Raw genomic sequence first — 21,842 nt, forward strand, 5'->3', positions numbered from 1 at the left:
CAGAGATTCTTAATTTCTTCATTTCCAGGTCCAAAAGGAAAGTGTTGGGCAGGAAGGATTCCACTGAGCTGAATGTGAGGAACCGGCTCAGTACTGCGTCGGGGAACACGCCACCCAGCAGCACCGTGAGCTCCCCCGTCTCACTGGTGTCCCCCTCCTCTGCTGTCACCCCACCAGGCCTGCACAGAGTCTCCGGTCCCATCTACAGGAATGCAAAGAAGTCCAGCACCTCCAACGAGGAATTCAAACTCCTGTTGCTCAAAAAGGGCAGTCGCTCCGAGTCAAGTTACCGCATGTCAGCGACGGAGATCCTCAAGAGCCCCATCTCTCCTAAATCTCCTGGAGACTCCCTGATGGAGTCGCCAAGACAGCCCGAGGAGCCCGCCTCTCCCCTGCAACATCAGCAGCACCAATCAGGACCAGATCAGCTCTCCAGTCCCTATCCCAAAGCCAACGCTGAGGGCTTCTCCCCGAAATCCTTCTCCACATCCGCAGCTTCCAGGCAGGGCCGCTCCAGAATCCCCCCACCCGCCAACAGCAGCCGATACGGCATGCGCAGCAGACTGTACTCAGCGCCCATGCAAGCGATCTCTGAGGGCGAGACAGAGAACTCAGACGGGAGTCCTCATGACGACCGCTCATCACAGGGCTCCACGTAGGAAACAGAGTAGAGGTGTCGGAAGGTATGAAATTATTTTGTTAGTTTACAGTGAAAAAAAAACAAAATGGACCAGAATGAGTTCTAATATATATGAGATGTGGTGAGGTTAATGTTAACGTATGCAGAACAGTAGGGATTTTGTTTAAGAAAATAATCATGAATTTACTAATTGTGGCTGAGTTTTATAGATGTTTCCTTTTGGTTATTCTGTGGATACTTTAAACACTTTTACCTGTGTTCAAAAATATTTTATACACACAGTAGCTCTAAAGAAATATCCTCATGATCTGAACACGGAGCATTAGAAACAGGGAACCAGCTTAGTTAGAAACATATAGAAATCATGAGCAAAACATTTTACAGAAAACTACTCTTTGGTCAGTTTGTGGCACAAACACGTACAACTGGTTGCCGTTAGTCCTGCTATAGTATATTAAAGGGATAGTTTGTCTCTTTTGAAATGGGGCTGCATGAGGCACTTATACATAGTCAGTGTGTTACCTACAGTAGATGTCGGTCGGCACGCTCCAGGTTGGAGAAGCAGACAGGAGCACTGACACAGAAGCAAAGCAGTGTACTGCTGTGGACAGGGGCAGCAGCAAAACGTATTTCAGTCACCTAAAATATTCAATGTCAGTTTAAGTGTGCAGTATTTTTAGAGTATTTTCACTGCCAACGGGGGAATGTTAACAGCTTCACTTTCCCATCTATGCTCTCTTCAAAGCCACCAGACTCCATTGAGAAAAACAGTAATTTAACATCACTGAACACAGGAGTTGCTCGTCTACTGCTGCCTTGATCAGTTAGTGTGTTTGTGTTACTGTGTGACCTTGGTGCATCTGAACTAACCAAAGTCACAAATTAACACTAACTAACTAACCAATTGAGGCAGCGGTAGACCAGCAGCTCCTGTGTTCAGTGATGTTAAATTACTGTTTTTCTCAGTGATGTCTGGCTTAAGTCCCCCCTGAGAGATGAATGTCTGACAGTAAAGAAAGATAGCCCTGGTCTCGGTCTCACTCCCAACTCATCAAAAACTGAGGTTTGGTCGGTGGCTCATCGGCGTCAGACGCTGACACACTGAGGCACCCTTTAGTGGTGTTATGAGATGCCCCGGGTGGCAGCATCCATCAAGCGTGAGAAAGTCGACTTGGAGCAGACAGGAGGGGAGGTGAGGGGAATTTATGGTACTCTGTATTTACCCAGGAGACCGCCGTTTGTGTCCCGTGTGAAACCAAAAGTCAATCAAGTTATTTTGAAAACAACATAGGGTGCTAGTAGCTGTAGCATACTACGCTAGTGATGTATACTATATGAAGTTAGTAACAAACGTACTTATTTGCTTTTGTTGACTAAACCTGAGGAAGAAAACCTAAAAACTAAAGTTTTTTTAACCTATATTCAAAGTTTATTTTGAAAAAGACTATGCACTGAATGCGCAAAAACTGTGCATTTCCTGTGAAAACAGAAGTTTATTTTGAAAAGAGATGAGCGTGAATCGACACGCTGCCCCTGAACATCCAAAACTGAGGCAGGTGGGTACATAGGGGGTCATATGTTGACATGGCAGGCCACTGACAGAGCATTTGTATTTGATGAGTTGTGAGTGAGAGTGTGTTTTCCTGTCTGCTTCTCCAAACTGTTGCTGTGCCGACCGCCTTCTCCTGTACGTAACACACTGACTGTGGTTCAGTACCGCATACAGCCCCTCTTCAAAAAGCCCAAACTGTCCCTCTAATGTTAAATATTAGTCAGATTTCTCTAGCATTTTGAAGCAACTCTCACAGTTTGACATTTTTATCTTGTAAAAATAGAATATATTAGATTACCTGTATGTATTCTGTGAATACCTATGCAACTAGACACACACACTTTTAACATGTCTTCAAGCCAGTTATAGAAATAACTTTTGATACTCCCTCACTGATCATCAGGACAAACACTGTGTAAGAAACAGCAGTGGAAATAAAATGTGAAGCCTCAAAGCATCTCTTCATACTGATGACGTGTTTGTATATTTTACACAGTCCTTTTAACAGCGTGCTGTAAATTATATCAAAGATAAATTACTACTACAACATTTTAAAATTCTCACGCAATAAGATGAGTAATTTGAGGTGAGACAGGAAACGTCAAAGCCAAGCACTAACTCGACAATCTTAGGAGACGTGAAGGGAGCAGGTGTTTAAACATGGGAGACGAAAAAGTGATCAAAAAGTCAGAGGTGGGGAAACAGGAGGGCTGTAAAAGAAAAAAGGAGGATCATGGAGTTTTTTAAAAACGTGATAATGGTCATTTCTGGTTTGCTGATTCAGTGTGTTTATGAATCGTTGAAAGGGGCAGAAAGTGGAAAGTGTTCAGGAGGATCAAATATGCCTTATTTTAATCTTAACAAGAGACAGTAAGTGACGAAGCAGCGAGAGCCTCAGCAAGTGGAGTGTTAGTGAGATTCTTTTGATGGAGGATGAAAGAGTAGGTTATCATTCTGGATTTAGGGATGTGGCATTTGCTACTGTTTCGTACCAAATGCTCGTCTTTTGGTACAGAGCCCGACCGCTACTCGATTTTTAAAAACTATGTACATACGCATGTGTCCAATTACTCCTCAAGTTTAACAATAAACTTAATTGTCAAAAATTATAAGCTTCATTGGGAATTTAATAACACTGAATAAGGAAAACTTTTCATATCAGTGCATATTGGACAACATATATGCTGATACCAATATGTCAGTATTCAGTATCTATATGTCGGTCGGGCTCTACTATTTTATTCCCCTTCAAAAATATAACCTGCCACGGTTTTGTATTTTCTGTCGCAACAATCTAAATATATTTATTTTTATAAATGATGCAGAAAATCTCCGTACACTCCCTGATTTGGTTTACACCTTTAGATAAACTAAAAATGACATTTTTAAATGCAATGAATTGCTGGAATAACGTATTTTATTCAGATAGTTATTTTATTAATAAGAGACGAATTCATTTTTAATCTTATTTCAGACACTGAAACACTGAGACAAATAGGAAAGCAACTCCTTAGTGTCATTAGAAGATGGCATGAGCAGTCATAAGCTACAGGTGTACTGAGCTTGAACAGTGACGGGAAGTTTTGGCATTGAAAGGTAGAATTTGACGTTGAAAAGGGAAACACGGGCATTAAAACAGATTTTTGTTTTTAGAAGACAGACGACTGGTTGCTCTGTATGTCCTCCTGAGACCCTGTGTCCTCATACGTGACCTTTCACCTGTTGTCCTCAATTGTGGACACGTTTTGTGCCATCTAGTGGTAGTAAGAGCACAATACACTAATCCATGTAAAACCAAGATGGCGGCCATCTCTGCCAAGTTAGTCTGCAGCTGATCCTGACACAAAAGTGGACAAGGTCCAAAACCTGATCACATTTTATGGTTGAAACGTGTTTATTTATGATTAATAATGTTCGTAGTTTGATATGACAACAAATTTGACCAATTTAAAGACATTGGGAATTTATTATTGTTGACGTTTCATTTTATATACTTATGAAGTCCCACTGATCCCAAATAGCTTGGAGAAATTAAAAAAGCATACCAAACAAAAGTTCACGTCTCAGGAGGATATACAAATGTAGATCAAAACCTCGTGTCAGGTGCTCGTGGAGAATGGGAAACAACTGGATTGACAGGAAGACAATTCAGGCACTCCGCAGTGGTCGAATAATGTTGGCTCTCTAAATGATTTAGCCTCTACAACAAAGGCTTTTTAATATTTCCCTGCTTTTTGTATATTTTTTCGGAGTGCCTGGATTGTCTTCCTCGCAATTTTTGTTTTTATTTTTATTCTGGAGTCATTCTTTTTGTCATTGTCAGTTTTTCTCTACACGAAAACAGTGACAGAAAGTTGAAACTGAAAAGAATAGACTGAACAGCCGTCATTGTAAAAACCTCCGACACAATCAGAATATTGTTACTGGAAAACATCAGAATGCAAAAAAATATCAAAATAAAGTCATTTTCAGTGCCTGTGTTTTATTTTTCTGTACCAAAACTTGCTGTCACTGCTGCAGCTCCATACTAGTGAGGTTTAGTTGTAACCCTGGCACTCTTCGTCCCACGTATTCACAATAATATTATAAGTATATAGATGCAGCGATGGTGCTCAGCCATTATGCAAAAGTATCTCTGTAGCCATATTTCTTCCCTTTAGGTACACTGTAAATATCAACTTCATTTTGGCCTTAATGACACTCCGTACTGATGCAACGTCATGTAACAGGGTACACAAAGGGTTACGTCTGTGAACCTTCATTCCAACCTTCTTTCTTTCTTTTTCTTTTTCTTTTTTTGCACTGATAAAGTGATGTTTGTGAAGTTTCATCTGTCTCTTGCTGTACCTGGAGGTATTTATAGACCTTTACATGGAGCTGTTTGACTTTCCTTGAATAATATCCACACTCTGAGTACGCTTTAGGAGTGGAGTAGATGCTTCTGCCAAAGGCTAGGACGTGCACACGTTAGCAGCATCAAACTGTTTATCTCTTCTCGTTTACTTGACTGAAACAGATACTAAAGAAGAATCACAGTAACTTATGGTACTAGATGCATTTCATTTGGACTTCACATCGACCTCTGCATACTGTAGGTTTCAGCTTTGTATTTTTTTTTCTTTGTACAAACGTGTAAATACAATAACTTTTGGAGATGTCACAGAGGTTGTTGAATTGTTTCTTCTGTAAAAAAAAAAGTTTACATTGATTTCAAACCTTTGTATATTTTTGAGCTGTGGAACACTTTGTCTTGTATTTATTTTTTAGTAAGCATTGTGGAAATCCCATAGTAAATCCTATCAAAGCCAAGTGCTAGCACAACAGGCTGCTTAGCAAATGTGTATAAGAAGACAAATAAATGTGACTGCCTTGAAAATGACTCGTTGGGTCTGTGGTGATGTTCTGTGTTTTTATTTTTAAGGTTTGTGACCTTAAAATGCATTTCTGTAGCTCTTGTTTTGTAAATATCTTTTTATTTTTCAACATAAAACTGCACATTTTGGAGTGAGTCAGCACGCCCCCTGGTGTCACAACATTAGCTGGCCTCAGCCTTAGAGATAGGGTGAGGAGACATCTGGCGGGAGCTCGAAGTAGAGCTGCTGCTCTTTTGCGTCAAAAGGGGTCAGTTGAGGTGGTTCAAGCATCTGATCAGGATCCTCCAGGGCGCCTCCTGTTAGAGGTGTTCCGGGCATGTCCCACTGGTAGGAGGCCCCGGGGCAGACCCAGAACACACTGGAGAGTTTATATAAAAGCACCATGCCACACTACACAAACCTGTTTAGAAATGGCCTGTGGAGCGTGACACAAAGCTCAAGGTGTCAACCTGGCTTCTAAATTTCCCAGGTCCTAATCTGCTCAAGGATTCTTGTGATGTGCCGGTACCCCAGATGTACCCCTAATCCAAGGTGGGGCCTCCTTGGATCAGACTTGGCTCTGACCTGTGGAGGCATGGACACAGGATCTCTGGGAGTGTCCTGCGGTGTCTGGCACCAATGCGTTGGCGGCAGATCCATTTAGTCCAGTGGGTTGTGAGGTGGGTTAATGGCACGTGCCACAGATGCTCATTCAGATTGGGATCTGGGGAATTTGGAGGCCAGGTTGACACTTTGAGGTCTTTGTCACATTCCTTGGGCCATTCCTGAGCCATGTTTGCAGTGTGGCATGGTGCATTATCCTGCTGGGGGGCCACTGCCATTGGGGAGTACTGTTGCCATGAGGGGGGGTACTTGGTCTGCAACGGTGTTTGAGTGGGTGGAACATGTCAGGTGGTATCCACATGAATGCCAGAACCAAAGGTTTCCCAGCAGAACAATGCATCATCTGGCCGGGGAACACCTCGGATGTCTGGAGTACTTTGCTGAACCTGCTGCCCCCGCAACCTGGCCCTGAATAAGCGCTTGAAAATGGATGGATGGATTTGATTGTGACCATCCCAAAGCACACCTGTGTAGTAATGATACTGCTTAATCAGCATCTTGATACACCACACCTGTCAGGTGGATGGATTATCTTAGAATATTAGAAGCACTCATTGACACAGATTTTAACAAAATTGCGACCAAAATTTAAAAGAAATGTACCTACTGAGTGCATAAAAGTCTTAAATCTGTAACTTAAACCTGTGAAAAAATGTAACACGTGTAATGTAGCTAAGTACATTTATTGGAGTATTTTCATTTCAAATCATTTTATACTCCCGCTGCATTTATTTAACAGTTACTTTAGATCAAAACATATCAGTTTACAAAATATGATGCATTATTATAAATTAATCTCAACCAGCTACAACCATAACATGAGATCTCCACCCTAAAGCATGTGAACCTAATAATGTAGAATATTAAAACACTGACAGGGCAGATAAAACTTGTGCACTTAACCCTTTCACATATAGCGGCCACTACAGTGATCAGCTATTTAAGAGCCATTTTCTTGTATACACATGGGTTTTGATGTTGTAGTTGCATGTAAGTCACTACAGTGGACCCTGGTGCGTCATGACATACACCGCCACCCACTGGACAGGTGTTGTCAGTGCAACACAAATCTTTCAAAACCAAGATGGCCGACGGAAAGCAAGAAATGTTATGCAGCTCAAGAATATCTTGCCAGTCCCTCTACAATAGCAGACCCTGACAGGTAAGTAAAATCTGTCAATATCAAGTATCATCTAAGGAGTAATACAGTTGTTAAAATTTCCAAATACTGATCATATGTTGAGGAGGAAATTACAATTAATCATCTGTCCACTAAACTGGACATCATGCATCGGTGGCTATATTTCAACTACAATTAATACGATTACAGCAACTTTGTTGTTCTTGACAATACTTTATCTGCAGTGACTTTGCAGTAACAATAAATTGATTAAGTTATTAGAAGGTAAAGTACCCTTTTTGTAACAGAAACAATATTTAGGAGTTTCTAGGAGCTGAGGAGTCAGGATCAAAGGTCAATGCTTTGCGTGGCTTTGAACAGTATTAGAATTTGTTTTAAACAAACTAGTTTAACAGCATTTGAATATATTTTTACAGATTCACATGCTATATATATATAATTTTTTGAATGGTTTATATTTTTTAGTTTAAAACGCAATGCATGCTCTCCACCCGAGTGGAAATGTGGAAAAACTCCATGAAAATGCATCATTTAAAAAATTAACTTCATAATTTTTTTTACGCTTTTCAGCACTTAAGAAAAAAAACTTGACATAGATTGTAGCAATTCGTGCATGAGAGGGCTGAGGAACATTTTCAGTGTTTCTTATAAATTTATTGGAGGCCTGTGTGGCTTCTTTTGTCTTGTTAAGATACAAATTTTATCCGCATGAGGTTTAAATTTGGCATAAAGACAAACACTTATCAGAGAGCTGGTGTTCTTTCCTGGGCTGCAGTGTCAGCTTTTATTCACAAGATGGCGCCAAATCTCACAACAACAAAAGACAGGATGGTAGAATCAGAAAAGACAATAAAAATTAATAGTTTTAACAAAAAAATTAGCTTTAAATTTCAGCCCTTTGACATTGTCTCATAGATTCATATTCAAACCACGTTTTTATTTTGCATTCTTAACCAAATTAAGAGTAATTATATAATAATTTTTACACTGTCATGTTTTTAAGCACCTTATGTGTTTGGTTTGTGTTTTTAAAACAATATGGAGGTTTTAAGCAATATTCTGAATCACAAACAAACAGCACAGCTTCCACTGACTGTAGCCAAACACTAGAGGGTGTTCTCTGCTGACTCCTCGGGGATATGCCGGGTAATTTAATGCAAATTGGGTGTAAATTATAGGCCTCTTTGTGTTCTGAGCCAAGGAATAACACAGCTGAGATTTTATTTTATTAAATGAAATCATCTTAACAAGTCTGAGCTGGTTCCACTCCACATACCAGCTTCCAGTCTCAGCTGTGGTTACATTAACCATGTCATTTCCTCATGTGTTGTGTCACACTCATGGTCGAGCTCCAGCTCTGGAGTCAGTGTGAATTCTCTTTGTTGCTCTGGCGAATGTCAAACGGACAAAACCGCCTTGTTCTCAGTGAGCGCCTGTCAACTGATCTGAGACTGTAAGAGAAGGGGAAAAAAAGGTAAACAAAGCCGCAGACTGTTTGGTGTCCCGAGTGGGTACCCATCAAGGGGCACAGTGACCGTGAACCCTGACCTCGATTAACACTGGAGACAGAGTGGCTTGGCATGAGTGCGGAAATCAAGTGTTTGCGTTCTCAAGAGAAATATATGGGATGTATCGCAATAATATGAATGTAATGTGCACAGATGGAGAATGAACAGCTGATCTAAGGTCGGCTCTACAGAAGCCAACCACAAGGAAATGTCCTACAAGCTTTGATGGGGGTTTATTTATTGACTTTCTCACACAAAAAGTCTACAAGAGAAAACAGGATTCTTATTTTCCTCTTCGATGGTGGTTGAGTACAGAGATGTCGTTCTTTCTTTCAGTGTTTGTCTTTGTGTCGTACAGCAAGCTTTGTGTCATGATTCGCCCTCTGGCTCTGTGGACAGTACAGCAGATATTGTATAGGCCTTAAAAGCAAATGTCAGCCCAACATGACTTTAATCATCGTCTGATGAACATGGACAAAGGCAAAATGAGACCTTCAAAAGAAGCACACGGCTTCTCAGTGCTTACTTGCTGCAGATTTAAGGGACTGTGTGAAAATTATTAGATGGGTGGGGGAGTGGGAGTGGTATCTAACTTCTTTTCTTATCCTATATGATAACACCATGTCATAAAAGTGTTTTACCATTCGCAGATGACACAGAACTTCATGCAGATCTTTTACTGTCACTCGATCAACTTTGCACCGAATCAAATATTTTCATTGGGTTAGTATGCAATAGTGCCACCTCTAAAATTTGCTTTGTGTTCTGTCTGAAAACAAAGGTAAGGCCCCGATCACACAGGCAGCATTCTGCAGGTTGCAAAATTAGAAGCACACTGCCTTTTTTAAAACAATCGAATGTCACGAGTAAAAAAAAGGCTTTTTATGCACCTTTTTATTGTTGCCAGGCAACCACCCCATCACGTCCTCGCACTAACCTACTGTGTAATCAATCTGCTGTTTTTTGGTATTTTAATTTCACAGTAATTAGTATCTAGTTCCTAAAATGTCCAGGCAGAGCGTACTCCATCATTTCAACTGTAAAGTTGTCATGACCACCACAGAAAGCCCACCTCTCAAAGCATCCAATTGGTCAATGGGAAAAAAGATGACGAAAAAAAAGATGGCTGATTTTCTGCTGCCTTGACCGCCTTGTATCTCCTCAAGGTCACTTGCGCTCGATTTATACTCCTGCATCAAATCGATGATGTACATACGACGTAGGCTCTGCTACACCATAGCCTGACATGCACCTCCCCAAAAATGTAACTACAAGACATATAGTATATTCTGTATATTTCTGTAAGCTGAAACCATTTCCCTCAGTGGAAACAGAGCTTTTTGCCTTTATTATACAGGACAGTGTGAAATGGGGAGACAGACAGAGTGGTGGGATGACATGCAGCAAAGGGTTGCAAGCCGGAGTTGAGCTCGCGACCGCTGCAGCGAGGCATCACCTCTATACATGGGGCGCCGGCACTATCCACTAAGCTACCGACGCCCCAGAAATAGCATTTTAAAGATGGGTTTTTACTTTTATACTCAGCTCTACGCAGAGCCTTAGCCTTTGCCTTTGCTAGCATTTGTTTTTGTGTGGTGGTCTCTCTCTGTCACTCTGCAGTTGCACCTCCAAAACACTAGTTGGCGACGGAGGTTTCTGTGAAGTGCTGTAAAGTTTAGTTGATTCAAAACACACATTAAACACACATTAAACATGGCTTAATAGAGACCATTTCAAACACACATACACAAATCAGCTTCACTATAACTCGCAGCATTCACAGACAAACACTTGTCTTTATCTCGACACATTTTCTCCACAAATACAACATGCTAACGTTATTAGCACAAGTCTATGGCATTTTACATTGTATAAATTAGCCTAGCATGAAACCAGGGACAACAGTGACATTTAACAAAGGTAACATTACAAAATTTGTCTCCATTACAACTCATAAGATTCACACAAAACAACTGTCTTATACTAAACACGTTTTCCAAACAAATACAACATGCTAGCGTTATTAGCACCAGCCTATGGCATTTTACATTGTATAAAGTAGCCTAGGAACTAGCAGAGATTTCCTCTGCTCATATGAAGCCAGGATAAATCACAAACAACACTTAAAATGCTATTTAAGTGGAGGCTTTACTGTCTTCAAACACTTAAAATGCTATTTAAGTGGAGGCTTTACTGTCTTCACGATTTATTGTTTCTTATCTGTGAAACAAAAGTAAATAAAAGCTTCGTTTCCACTGAGGGAAATGGTTTCAGCTTACAGAAATAAACAGGAGGTCTGCGTCATTGCAATGTGTAGTTACACTTCTGAGTAGGTAAGTATAAATCATGCTTTTATATTACTTATAGTAACAGTTTCACCTCCAAAGGAATCTCTGATCTTACTTTTTACCATCTCTGCTGTATTTTCTGTAACTAAGCAACCAATCACTGAGTAGACAATCTACTTCCTGTTTACTTCAGTATGCACATACCCAGTGTGTGTGAATAGTCATGTGATATGGTATTTCAGGTGTGTTAATATGGACAGAGATTAATTCTGAAATGAAATGTTTTTATTTTAAAACGCCATTTTAAACTGATACCATGTTTGTATATGTGGCCAAAGACTAGCTTAATTGCTAACAATCATAGATGAGGAGCATCAGGCTGAATTAGCAAACTGAAATGACAAAAAAAAATGTATGTATGGTGTATCACATATAAAATTAAATAGGAGATTCAGCCCCCAGTAATTAGTGTACCATCCCTAAATGCAAAGCGAAATCAAAGGACCTTCAGATAACTCATTTATATATAAGTAATAATTAGAAATGTAGGTCCTGTAATCCATATGAAGGGATGAGTGGGTAACATTAACGATCATTCAGCCTTGGTTTGGGGATTTTTATGTCTAGTGACACATCCTATCAGCATGTGTAACATGAATGTACCAGAAACAGTCTGGAGCTGATCCACACATTGCATTATCTAGACGAGAGCACCTGTGTTGAATATCCGTCCACATTAAAGGTGGAAATCTGTCTGATATTAATGGTTTGGTAGAGACGTCCTGGTCCTACAGTGTGGTGCATCCTCACAGCCACTCATTCAGCCCTGATGTGCTGTATCTCTACATGTGAGTAATACTGACTGCAGACAGGGTGGGGGAGGAACACTGAGGAGGTAACCACACCAAAGTCACCACCAGGCCACCAGGGTATATTGTGAGGCTCATTATAGTGCATTAAACAGCCTCCCTGTGGAACAATGAGAGGCCCCGGGGCCCCGAGGCAGAGCCTGAGGCTGGCTGGGACTGATATGGAGACCCAGGGGATCCTGCTCACCCGGGCCTGTCACTACCAGACTTTCATCCGCAGCTGCCAAACTCCATTCTCCTCCGCGTCTGTCGTCAGCCACTCGCCAGGCTGATACTGCCGAGAGCACTGTGTGAAATGAAAGAATAAAGTACAGTGTGAAACCCTCATGTTGGAGTCGTCCTGTATCTCTCCTAAATGGTGCCTATGTGTGGGATCTTATCTTCATTATAATATATGGGAGGTTTATGATTGAGTCATCTCTCTGGAGGGTTTTGGACATTTTTGTTGGAGGTAGGATGCAAATAAAAGCTAAACAAATATGAAGGAATTGTTAATGTATTATTGAATAGTAGTCTATAGCAGTTATAGATTTTATATTATTCTATTTTTACTTTATATTATTTGTATTTTTCACGTATATATGTGCAATTTTTTTGTCTAGTTTTATTCATCACTCAGTCATGTTTTTCCCTTTTTCTTTTGTTTCTCTCTCTTGAGCGCCCAGTGATGTGTGAAGTCCCCTGAGGTGGGATTAATAAATATAATAATATATATAAATAATCTAAATATATAAAATAATCAAATAAATCACAAGGCGTGGAGAAAGAGTTAATAAAAATCCGATGAAATAAACATAATTTTGTGGTGAAGAATACACAGCATGTTTCTTGCTTTCCTATCCAAACCTCTTTAGACTTAACTGGCGACCCCTTGTGGGTGTCCCGACCTTCAGGTTGGGAACCACTGCCCAAGTTACAATAGTAATTAAATGGATTAAATGGATTAGGGTAAGATGGTGCAGGATGTCCCCGCCCCCATAACTCCTTCCAAACCAATACATGGCACAAAATCTACTCTGAACACACACATACTCTAATGCACTGTGACATTTCATCAGATAGATAGATAGATAGATAGATAGATAGATAGATAGATAGATAGATAGATATTTGGAAGATTTATGAGGGAAGTCATTCAGTTTATTGTGTTAAAGAAATAAGATTTTTTTCCTTTGAAGTAAAATTGTAAAGTTAGACCCTTGTAGCCTCCAGTTTAAGTCCCTATATGGAGTGTAGACTGGTAGCTGGAAAGGTGTCAGTTCACCTCCTGGCCACTGCCAAGGTGCCCTTGAGCAAGGCACCGAACTCCCAAGTGCTCGATGCGCCTGTCCATGAGCATATCTTCTTCCTCTGTAGTAATAATAATAATAGTAATAATAATAAACCCCCAAACAACTGTCATTGTCATTTCCCTATAATTAATACCAAACTACGTATTTATATTTAAGGTGATGTGTGGAGTTTTATTTGGAATAAAGAAAGACCTGTAAAATAAAGCTTTAAAATAAAGCACATTTTTAGATTGACATGACATGAACACTTTTTTAACTATACGAGTTTTTAATTTAATTTGATTTAATTTAATTTAAACCTGTGAACCCTGAATAAATAGTGCAATTTCTTTCAAAAAATTGGGAAAAAGGCAATGAGCAACTTGGGAAGAAATGTTCCACAAATCGCAAAATATGTTTATTTTAATTTATTTAGAATTTTTTTTTTTTTTTTTTTTAAACTAGGGAAAAACTATATTTCTAATTTTCATTATTATATATTTAAAATTATTTTACAGAATTATTATCATTTTAAAGCTCTTTTCCCAGGTCATTTCCTTGTTTGTTTGCTAGTTATAACTTCCCATTCTTTTTTTTTTTTTTTTTTTTTACTAATGTTCTTGTTTTTAATTTTCTCTTTTTACCAGTTTCTTGCTAATTTTTGGGGTCATTTCTTCTTTCTTTGCTCATTGCCTTCTTTCCATGTGTTTGGAAGAAACCAAGCCAATTTGCTCAGGTTTCAAAGGGTTAATTTAATTTATTTAATTAATTTATTCATGTATTTATTTTAGTTCAAGTTGTGTGGTTATCTTTCCATTTGATCACCCATTAAAATAAATGATTGTGCCTACTTTTTTTTTTTTTTTTTTTTTTTGGCAAAATTTATTTATTTATTCATTTATTTATTTAATTCCTGTGTCCCTGTGTAGAGAGGAGGAGGGAGGAGGAGGTGATGGGGGAGGAGGTAGAGGAGGAGGAGGAGGACCCGCTGCTGACGGTGCTGCGCACGCAGCTTCAGTCTGGAGTCGCTACGACGAGACCGCAATGAAGAGATAAATATAAGGCTTATGTATTTATTCTAAAGTGTTGGTGGTGTGAGTGTGAGACACCTGAGGGAGGTCAGCAGGTGAGCAGAGCTGCTGATGAGCCTCTCTGATCCAAAGGTGAGTAAATATCAGTGTCTGTGTTACACTGGCTTTATATGGCAGAATTAGATTAAAGGGCAGCAGATGAGACAGGCTGAACGGAGGCTTTTCTCATCTCTGCGTCGCTTAAACATTAATTCGTTTGAACATTAGCACGTGGATTAACCAGGAATTATTCAGCCAGTAGCACGCGCTCGGTTTTAAACCGTTTTAAAGCGTGTTTGCGTGTTTAAAGGTGATTTGCGCAGCTCGCTCGGCTCGTTTAACGCCAACTGTCTGTCAGCGCGAGCTCGTTTTTTTAAATATACCAACGGAAACTTTAAAAATAACGTGTTATGATTGAGCGCGAGGACCCCTCACGGTGCCGTATATTGGTGTGTTAATGGAAGCGGAGCGTCACGCGCCCCTCAGCCTTTCATGTTCCAGCCGTGTGATGTGTGGAGACGTGCGCATACACGGCGCACAGCCTCCCTGCTTTTCATGGCGAACCGTCGGCTGTGTGAGGGACCAGACTCATCAGTGAGCGGCCTCACAACACGCAGATGTGTCTGGGAGCACGGTCACAGTGTGTACGGTGTCTGTGGGGGTTTAAAAATGTCACGAGTGGAGAATTAAGGCATATATCCTCAGATGAACCCGGCGGTGTCACATCAGGGCCTGGTACAATAGACTGGTGTCCCATCATCACATGGGCAATGACAGAGCTGATGTCAGAAAATAGCTTCTGCACAAACACCTTCATATGTCTTACTCACACATGAGCAATTTATAATGTTTCTAATTTAAATGTTCAGTTTCTTCTCACTGATATCTCTAAACAGGGGCGTAACCTAAATTTTAGAGACAGTAGAAGGGTGTCTGGGTCCTCCTCCATGAAAACATTGCAATTTAAATTTAATTTCTTGCAATTCTACAGACATGTAGGCCCTGTCTACATATTTAGAGACAAAGCGCCAGTGCCGGCGGTGTCATAGGCAGTATAGGTGAATGCTAAGGATGCCATCACCCATAGGGGGCGCCACAGATGGGAGGAGGAAAAAATCTAGGGCTGCCCCCGACTAAGAATTTTCCTAGTCGACCATTAGTCATCATTTAGGGCCATTCGTCGACTAGTCTCCAGCATGTTTACAATATTAATGTAATTATTAAATGATATATTTTGGTGGTTTGAGCTGAAGGTGTGAGAAAGAATAGTATCAGTAACATTGTTAACACTGTGCTACATTACAGAGAAATACAAACCGTACTAATGAACCTTCATTAATTATAGGCCTATATTTTATCTACAAGTGCACGTCACACACTGAGCGAGCCGCCTGTTAATGACGCTGTGGGCTAATGGGCATGTAGCTACTTCCATGTTTCAGATGATACGTCATGTTTGTAGTCGACCAATGAAGATGAGTTTACATATCACCTTGGGTCCAACACACACCAACTTTCACCTGGGAGGCCGGTGTTCATGTCCTGTAAGATTGTAAAGCCAAACCCTGTTCTTTTTTCCTGCACTTAACCACATGCATTAGTTGTTGGAGGAAAAAGAGTCAGTTCACGTTGTTGCACTGATGTGCATTTATTTTGAAAGAGACTGTATGTAGAGGTTAAATTTTTGTGAAAACAGTGTATTTTGAAAGAAGACAATGCATGTAAGAGGCAGAACTTGACACGGCATCCCAGAACGTCAACAGCCAACACACCCAGGGTACCTTTCCCGTCGTGTCGGGATGTGGAAGGTCCATGACCAAACGTCGATATGCGATGAGGTCGGAGTGAGAATGTGTTGGTACTTACTTATCTTAGAGGAATGATCCCACTGAATGGCCAGTAGTGACATACTTTAAAATCTATACCTATTCGATCCAATCACCCGTTAAGATCATCATTTAAACTAACAATGATCAAAACAAGGATTTACAAAGCTTAGTTAGATTAAACCAAATGCTTGCTGCACATATACGGAGTGTCAGGGTGTCACAGTTTTCTAATATCTTCCTGCAGATGCCTGTTGGTAGTGTGTCCCACCACAAAACAGCTTATATGTATTTTTGTGTTGTTTGCTAGCAGACAGTAATGACAGGGAGGCACCTTCATGCAACACAGTCAGTGGAGAGCGATGAATTGTTTTCCCTACCAGTGGGGGTGGGACTTAGGATGCATTCACACCAGGATCGTCCGGGGGACTCGGTTCGATTGGGCAGGGAATGCTGAAAAATTTCGCACCTTTATTTGGTTCAGTTCACTTTCACACTGCACTTTTTAAAGCGAACCAAACCACCTGGACAATGTCACGCAGTCACGCAGTCACGAAATGACCACTGACCAGGAAGAAAAAAGCATGAGGAAGAAGAAAACTCATCGATTGGCCAGGACCGAAAATGGAAATCCATCCCCTTAGGGTTCGCTCGTTTGGTCCGCACCACAGTTCGAATGAGCGTTCACACCACTCCAAACAAACTAAACTATCTGTGGAAGCGGACCAGGGTTTGTTTAAAGCGGACTAAATAGCGGCAGTGTGAATGCATCCTTAAGGATGGTTTGTGCAATCGGTTTTATATGAGTTAGCATTTTAGCACTCTCGGTTCCCTCGTCTCGAAGAGGGTGGTTTTTGTAAATGGGTTTTTGGTTGGATGCCTAACATAAGTAGTAAACACAAGCTCAACCCTTTGAAATCTGGAGCGACATCACTTTTCTTGTGCTGCTTTCAGACACCTTTCACATGTATTTAAACCTTTGAACCCTGAGCAGATTGGTGTGATGTCTTTCAGAAACATGGGGATAAAGGCAACGAGCAACTTGGTAAGAAACGCCCAACAAATTGCAAAAGAAAAAAAATAGATTATTTAATAATAGTTTATTTAACATTATTTAAATATAAAGAAAAAAGCTTGGGAAAAACTTTATTTATAATTATCGTTATTATTACATTTAAAATTATGTTACAGAATTATTCTATTTTTTTAAGCATTCTTTCCAGGTCATTTCCTTGTTTGTTTGTTTTTAACTTTTTGTTCTTTACTAATTTTCTTGACTAATTGCTTGTTATTTTTTGGGGTCATTTCCTCTTTAGTTGCTCATTGCCTTAAAAGAAATCAAAAGAGCACCAATTTGCTCAGGTTTCAAAGGGTTAAGAGACTTTAACATTTTATTTTACGACATTAGTAAATTGCCCACTTGCTGTTACTTGCTTCCTATTTGGTGCTGAAGCCTTTACATGTTGTAAATAAGGCAGTTGCTAAAAAATGGTTAAATCAGATTACAGAACTTCACCATGTCAGACACTACTTTACAGCATGACTTTACATCTTCTTTGAGTTAGCTGCTAACTGCTACCTATTACTTTTTAAATCTCCCCCAGTTGGTCGCACGTATAACACATCATCAGTACATCTCACCCGTGCCGCCCATGATCCCATCCTGCAGCTGTCCTGTTTATACAGATATTGTTTCGGCACTGTTTTCCGGCTCAGAGGTGAGACAATTCTGTCCCCATATTTCGCAAACATACCTTACATACAGAATGGAGCGACAGCGTATCGGCACGATATTCCCATCTTGAACAGGCAGTGTAAAAGGAGCTATTATTTGCTGATGGAGAAGAGGCCAATTCATGGAGGAAAATATCAATTTTTATAAATATCTTTGTATGTGTAGACGGGGCCTTAGGCACTACGGTAACCAAAACAAAATCTGTGAGATAATGAAGTTGGTCATTATGTTAAATTCTGCCAGAATACAAGTGAATGTGCTAAATATGCTGCTCCACTGTGGCTTCTTTTGAGCATATCAGAGCAAAATCAGCAGCTCAATTAACAGTTTCAGCCAGAATCTAAAGGCTGGCCACACAATAGCATTGTTAGCATGATTTTTGTGGTTAAAAAATATTAGATTTTATGTTTATACAAGTGGGATTTTGAAAAGTGCAAATTATACCTCAGCCTCTAAACATTTACATCCACTGGTCTTGTCCAGCCACCTATTTGCTAATGAGCACACTATAGTTCATATACATAACAATACTTGACCCGGCGGTGTTAACTCTCGGTATAAATGCATTTTAATGAGGTTATTTGGTTAAATATTCTCTCCATCTTACCCTTCGATGAGGATTTCTCAGTGGCAAACTGTGTAAAACAGTGAGGCAATAATCCCAATGATTACTGTTCCAGTTGTGTGCATTAGAAGTGTTGAATTATTCATCAAATTTGACTATTACTGTGGCATTTAGGAGAACAGCTGGAGGACAACCAGCCGAATAAAAGAAAATCTGCACTGATGTGAGAGCAGTGTGAGGATGTGAAGCTCATGATGAGGCTCCATGTGTCTCTCTAATGAGATGTAATTGGCTATTGGAGCGGAGGGGTGTCGAGGGCGATGACCTTTAGATCATCAGCCGTGCTCCATCCATCCCCGGTGCTTTGTTCCCTCTGGTGTCAGCTCCAAATCAAACCCAGAATAAGGAAACATGACGGGCAGAGAAAGAGAGTAGATGTATTTGGACTGCAGTGCAGTTTAATGCAGTTGAAGTTTAGGCGTTGTTGTTTTCTCTCTGCTGTTGACTTGCGCAAGGAAAGAAAAAAAAGGAAATGTGGAAATCATTACAGTAACGGGGACAGGGGAGGGATTTCATTTGGCTCTCTGTTACGTCTCTATTTACTCAATTAGCTGTTACTGGTGAGTGAACACAAACCTCTTACAGATGGGAGGTACAAACGGCGTTAGATGTGTTGCAGGTCTTATCAGTACTTAAAACCCAGATTGCAGGTTTGTTTGTGTTGCGTGTTTCCAACATTAGCTCATATTTAATGGAAAGTGCATTACACTGATGCTATTTTTAACAACCTAATCTGCAAATCATATCATCATGTGGAAATGAGAAACTAACTCTGTCAACAAGCTGGATTTAGGCAGATTAATATGTTTAACCTGAAGCTATTAATGTCTGTTTAATTTTCTGACAAACCTCAGACCTCGCATTCTGAATGTGTGCCTGATCACAGCTTCACTCGGGCTGTTTAAGAGGTGTTAGATTCAGCTAGAGGTGATGGTAGCAGTTCATATCTGACCACCAGGATGTGGGTTATATAAGTGAGCTCTAACGAAGCAGTGTGTCAGATTTAAGAGGGATTTAGTGGCATCTACCAGTGAGGATGGCAACCAGCTGAAACTGCTCCTGGTTAGGATTCCTTCAGTGTTCGGGAGGATTTTACTGGGAGCCAAATTATCCTCAAAGGTCTCCTCCTCTCCAAAACAAATGGACCAGGTGATTTCAGCTGGTGAAAACACTGAGTAAAATAGCTTCATGTTACAAGTAAGTGTTTCTCCAATGGGCCACTAGCCCAGCACCTGCTAATGTGTGCTCACCTTTTTTCTCTAAAAACTTAAGATCTAGGGGCCTGTTGCACAAAGCACCTTAAATTTGCTCCTTAAGTATGACACTCAGGGCTCTAGTTTCGCAGACCGGGTGAGGCGGGGGTGCAGCGCACCTGTGCTTCGCCAACTGGGTGTGGCCAGGCGGATTTTGCAAGTTTGGCACACCGTGCGCCTGGCACAGCTACTCCTCTTTCCCACCTCCGTCCCTCCTACCTGCGCAAGTCGGAAAGAGGGAGGAGAGAAGGCGTGGAGTGGGTTTTACACACATCACACCAATCAAATGAGCCCCTCTCCTCGCCCTTAAATGCGCCGCGCGAAGGCGTAATGAGAGTTTACTCAATTCGCCATGGCAGAAGAGAGCAGCAGCGTCAGACGGCCAAACTTCTCCCAGGAGGAAACTGATGTTTTGGTCCGGGAGGTCCAAGCTCGCAGTGTCCGAATATACGGAACTGCGAGCAGACCTCCACGGGCTGATGATGCAAAGGTAGCCTGGGAGGAGGTCACCACAATTGTAAATCAATGTTGCGTTTCTCTCGTGCGCGCGCGCTCTCTCTTTCTCTCTCGCAGTCTCACTCTGTTTCTTTTCTTTTGACTTTTCTAAGATGACAGATGCTGAATATATACTCCCTATCTGATGCTGTGGCTGTTTGTGGTTGGCTGAGAGGGATGTGAACTCATTAGTTTGCAGCTGTGTTAATCAAATCAGGTTGGGTTTCCATTACGCGTGCCAAACGTGCCAAACGGTGCCAATCCCCTTTGATCTGACATCAGATGTGACGGGACAGTCGATATAGAGATACATTTATGTGCTGATTGCAGATAGTTGCATTGAATAGTGTTTTTTTGGGTATTTATTGCATCGTTAATGTGCCTGATATTCTGGAAACCTGCCTGTGAGGTTTTGGTGACGTGTGCGCACTGTCCGCCGGTCAGCCAAACTTCGTATTACACCGGCTGCGCTCCCCCTGCGCTGACAGTAGACCCGGTTTCAGCTGGCGAGCTTTTAGCGCACCTTTAGCGAAGCCTTTTGGCACGAAACTGTCACTGCGCCAAGCTGGATCTGTCGACACCTCCCCCTGCTGCGCCGCCACACCCATCTCAGCGCGCCTAGCTCTGCGCGGGGTTCGCCACCCAGCGCCACCCTGCACCACCCTGCGCTGCGCTGGGAAACTAGAGCCCTTAAGGTTTAGTTTTTCCTTAGCTGATGAAATTACTTAAGGGTGTTACACAGAATCTCTTAAAAGGTTTCCTTAGTCAAGGAAAGATGTGTAGTCATTTACTGAAAGAGATTTTACAGCAGTAAAATTCTACTGTTTCCATGGAGACCATTTGTTTGCTTGAACGTGCACTCGTGATAGCCTCGGCTTCCTGTTGTCGCGCCTAAGTATCCTCTTATAAAGTTGGACTGATAAAATCTAAATTGGTTGATGGAAGAACAAATCACACCTCTAGAGAAATTAGATAAAAGAAAGAACAAACTGAAAATTTAATTTGATCCGAAAATAACAGCAAACATGAAGCAATGAGCACGATAGGAACATTTTTTACTTACTTTGGTTTCTAATGTCCTCTGTGCAATAGTGTAACGAACTTTAAGCAATTTCTTAAGTATAAGACCAAGATAAGGAGAAAAACATAAGGAGAGGCTTTAAGGATGATTTGTCCAACAGGTTTTATTTAAAGGAAACGTTATGCTCAATGTTGGTCCACTTTAAACAAACCCTGGTCCACTTTCATTGATAGTTCGGTTCATTTGGAGTGGTGTGAACACTCATTCAAACTCTGGTGTGGACCAAACGAGCGAACCCTGGTCCACTTGAAAACTGGGGGTCTCAGTTCACTTGCAAGTGAACCCTGGTGCGGCTTGCTTACAGTGGGAAATGCAGACAGACTTTCCAGCGAACCAAAGAGAGGAAGTGAACCCAAAGAGAGGAAGTGAACCAAAGAGAGGAAGTGATGTAGAGCGCAGTGCATTCTGGGTTAAAAAACAAACAAACAAAAAAAACAGAGTGAACTGTGAGAAGCAGAGGTAAAAAAAAAAAAGAGAAAAAGTTGGAAAATGTCTTGTGGGCAGATGTGAG

The 21,842-nt window shown here is 41.0% G+C and overlaps 2 protein-coding genes across 8 annotated transcripts in view; both read left to right on the top strand.

The window, feature by feature from the left end:
* Positions 1–5,562, top strand: part of nhsa (Nance-Horan syndrome a (congenital cataracts and dental anomalies)) — a 95,282-nt gene extending 89,720 nt beyond the window's left edge. For all 7 annotated transcript variants that reach the window (XM_050054998.1, XM_050054999.1, XM_050055000.1 and 4 more), the window contains one exon: positions 29–5,562. In XM_050054998.1, the coding sequence (XP_049910955.1) occupies positions 29–659 (631 nt within the window). In that variant the 3' untranslated portion in view covers positions 660–5,562. The remainder of the gene's footprint in view (positions 1–28) is intronic.
* Positions 5,563–14,233: 8,671 nt separating this feature from the next.
* Positions 14,234–21,842, top strand: part of zmp:0000001174 (retinoic acid-induced protein 2) — a 20,753-nt gene continuing 13,144 nt past the window's right edge. The window contains exon 1 of the mRNA XM_050055111.1: positions 14,234–14,409. The gene's annotated coding sequence lies outside the window, so the exon portion shown is untranslated. The remainder of the gene's footprint in view (positions 14,410–21,842) is intronic.

This window comes from Epinephelus moara, chromosome 10 (assembly GCF_006386435.1).
Source record: "Epinephelus moara isolate mb chromosome 10, YSFRI_EMoa_1.0, whole genome shotgun sequence".
Taxonomy (NCBI): domain Eukaryota; kingdom Metazoa; phylum Chordata; class Actinopteri; order Perciformes; family Serranidae; genus Epinephelus; species Epinephelus moara.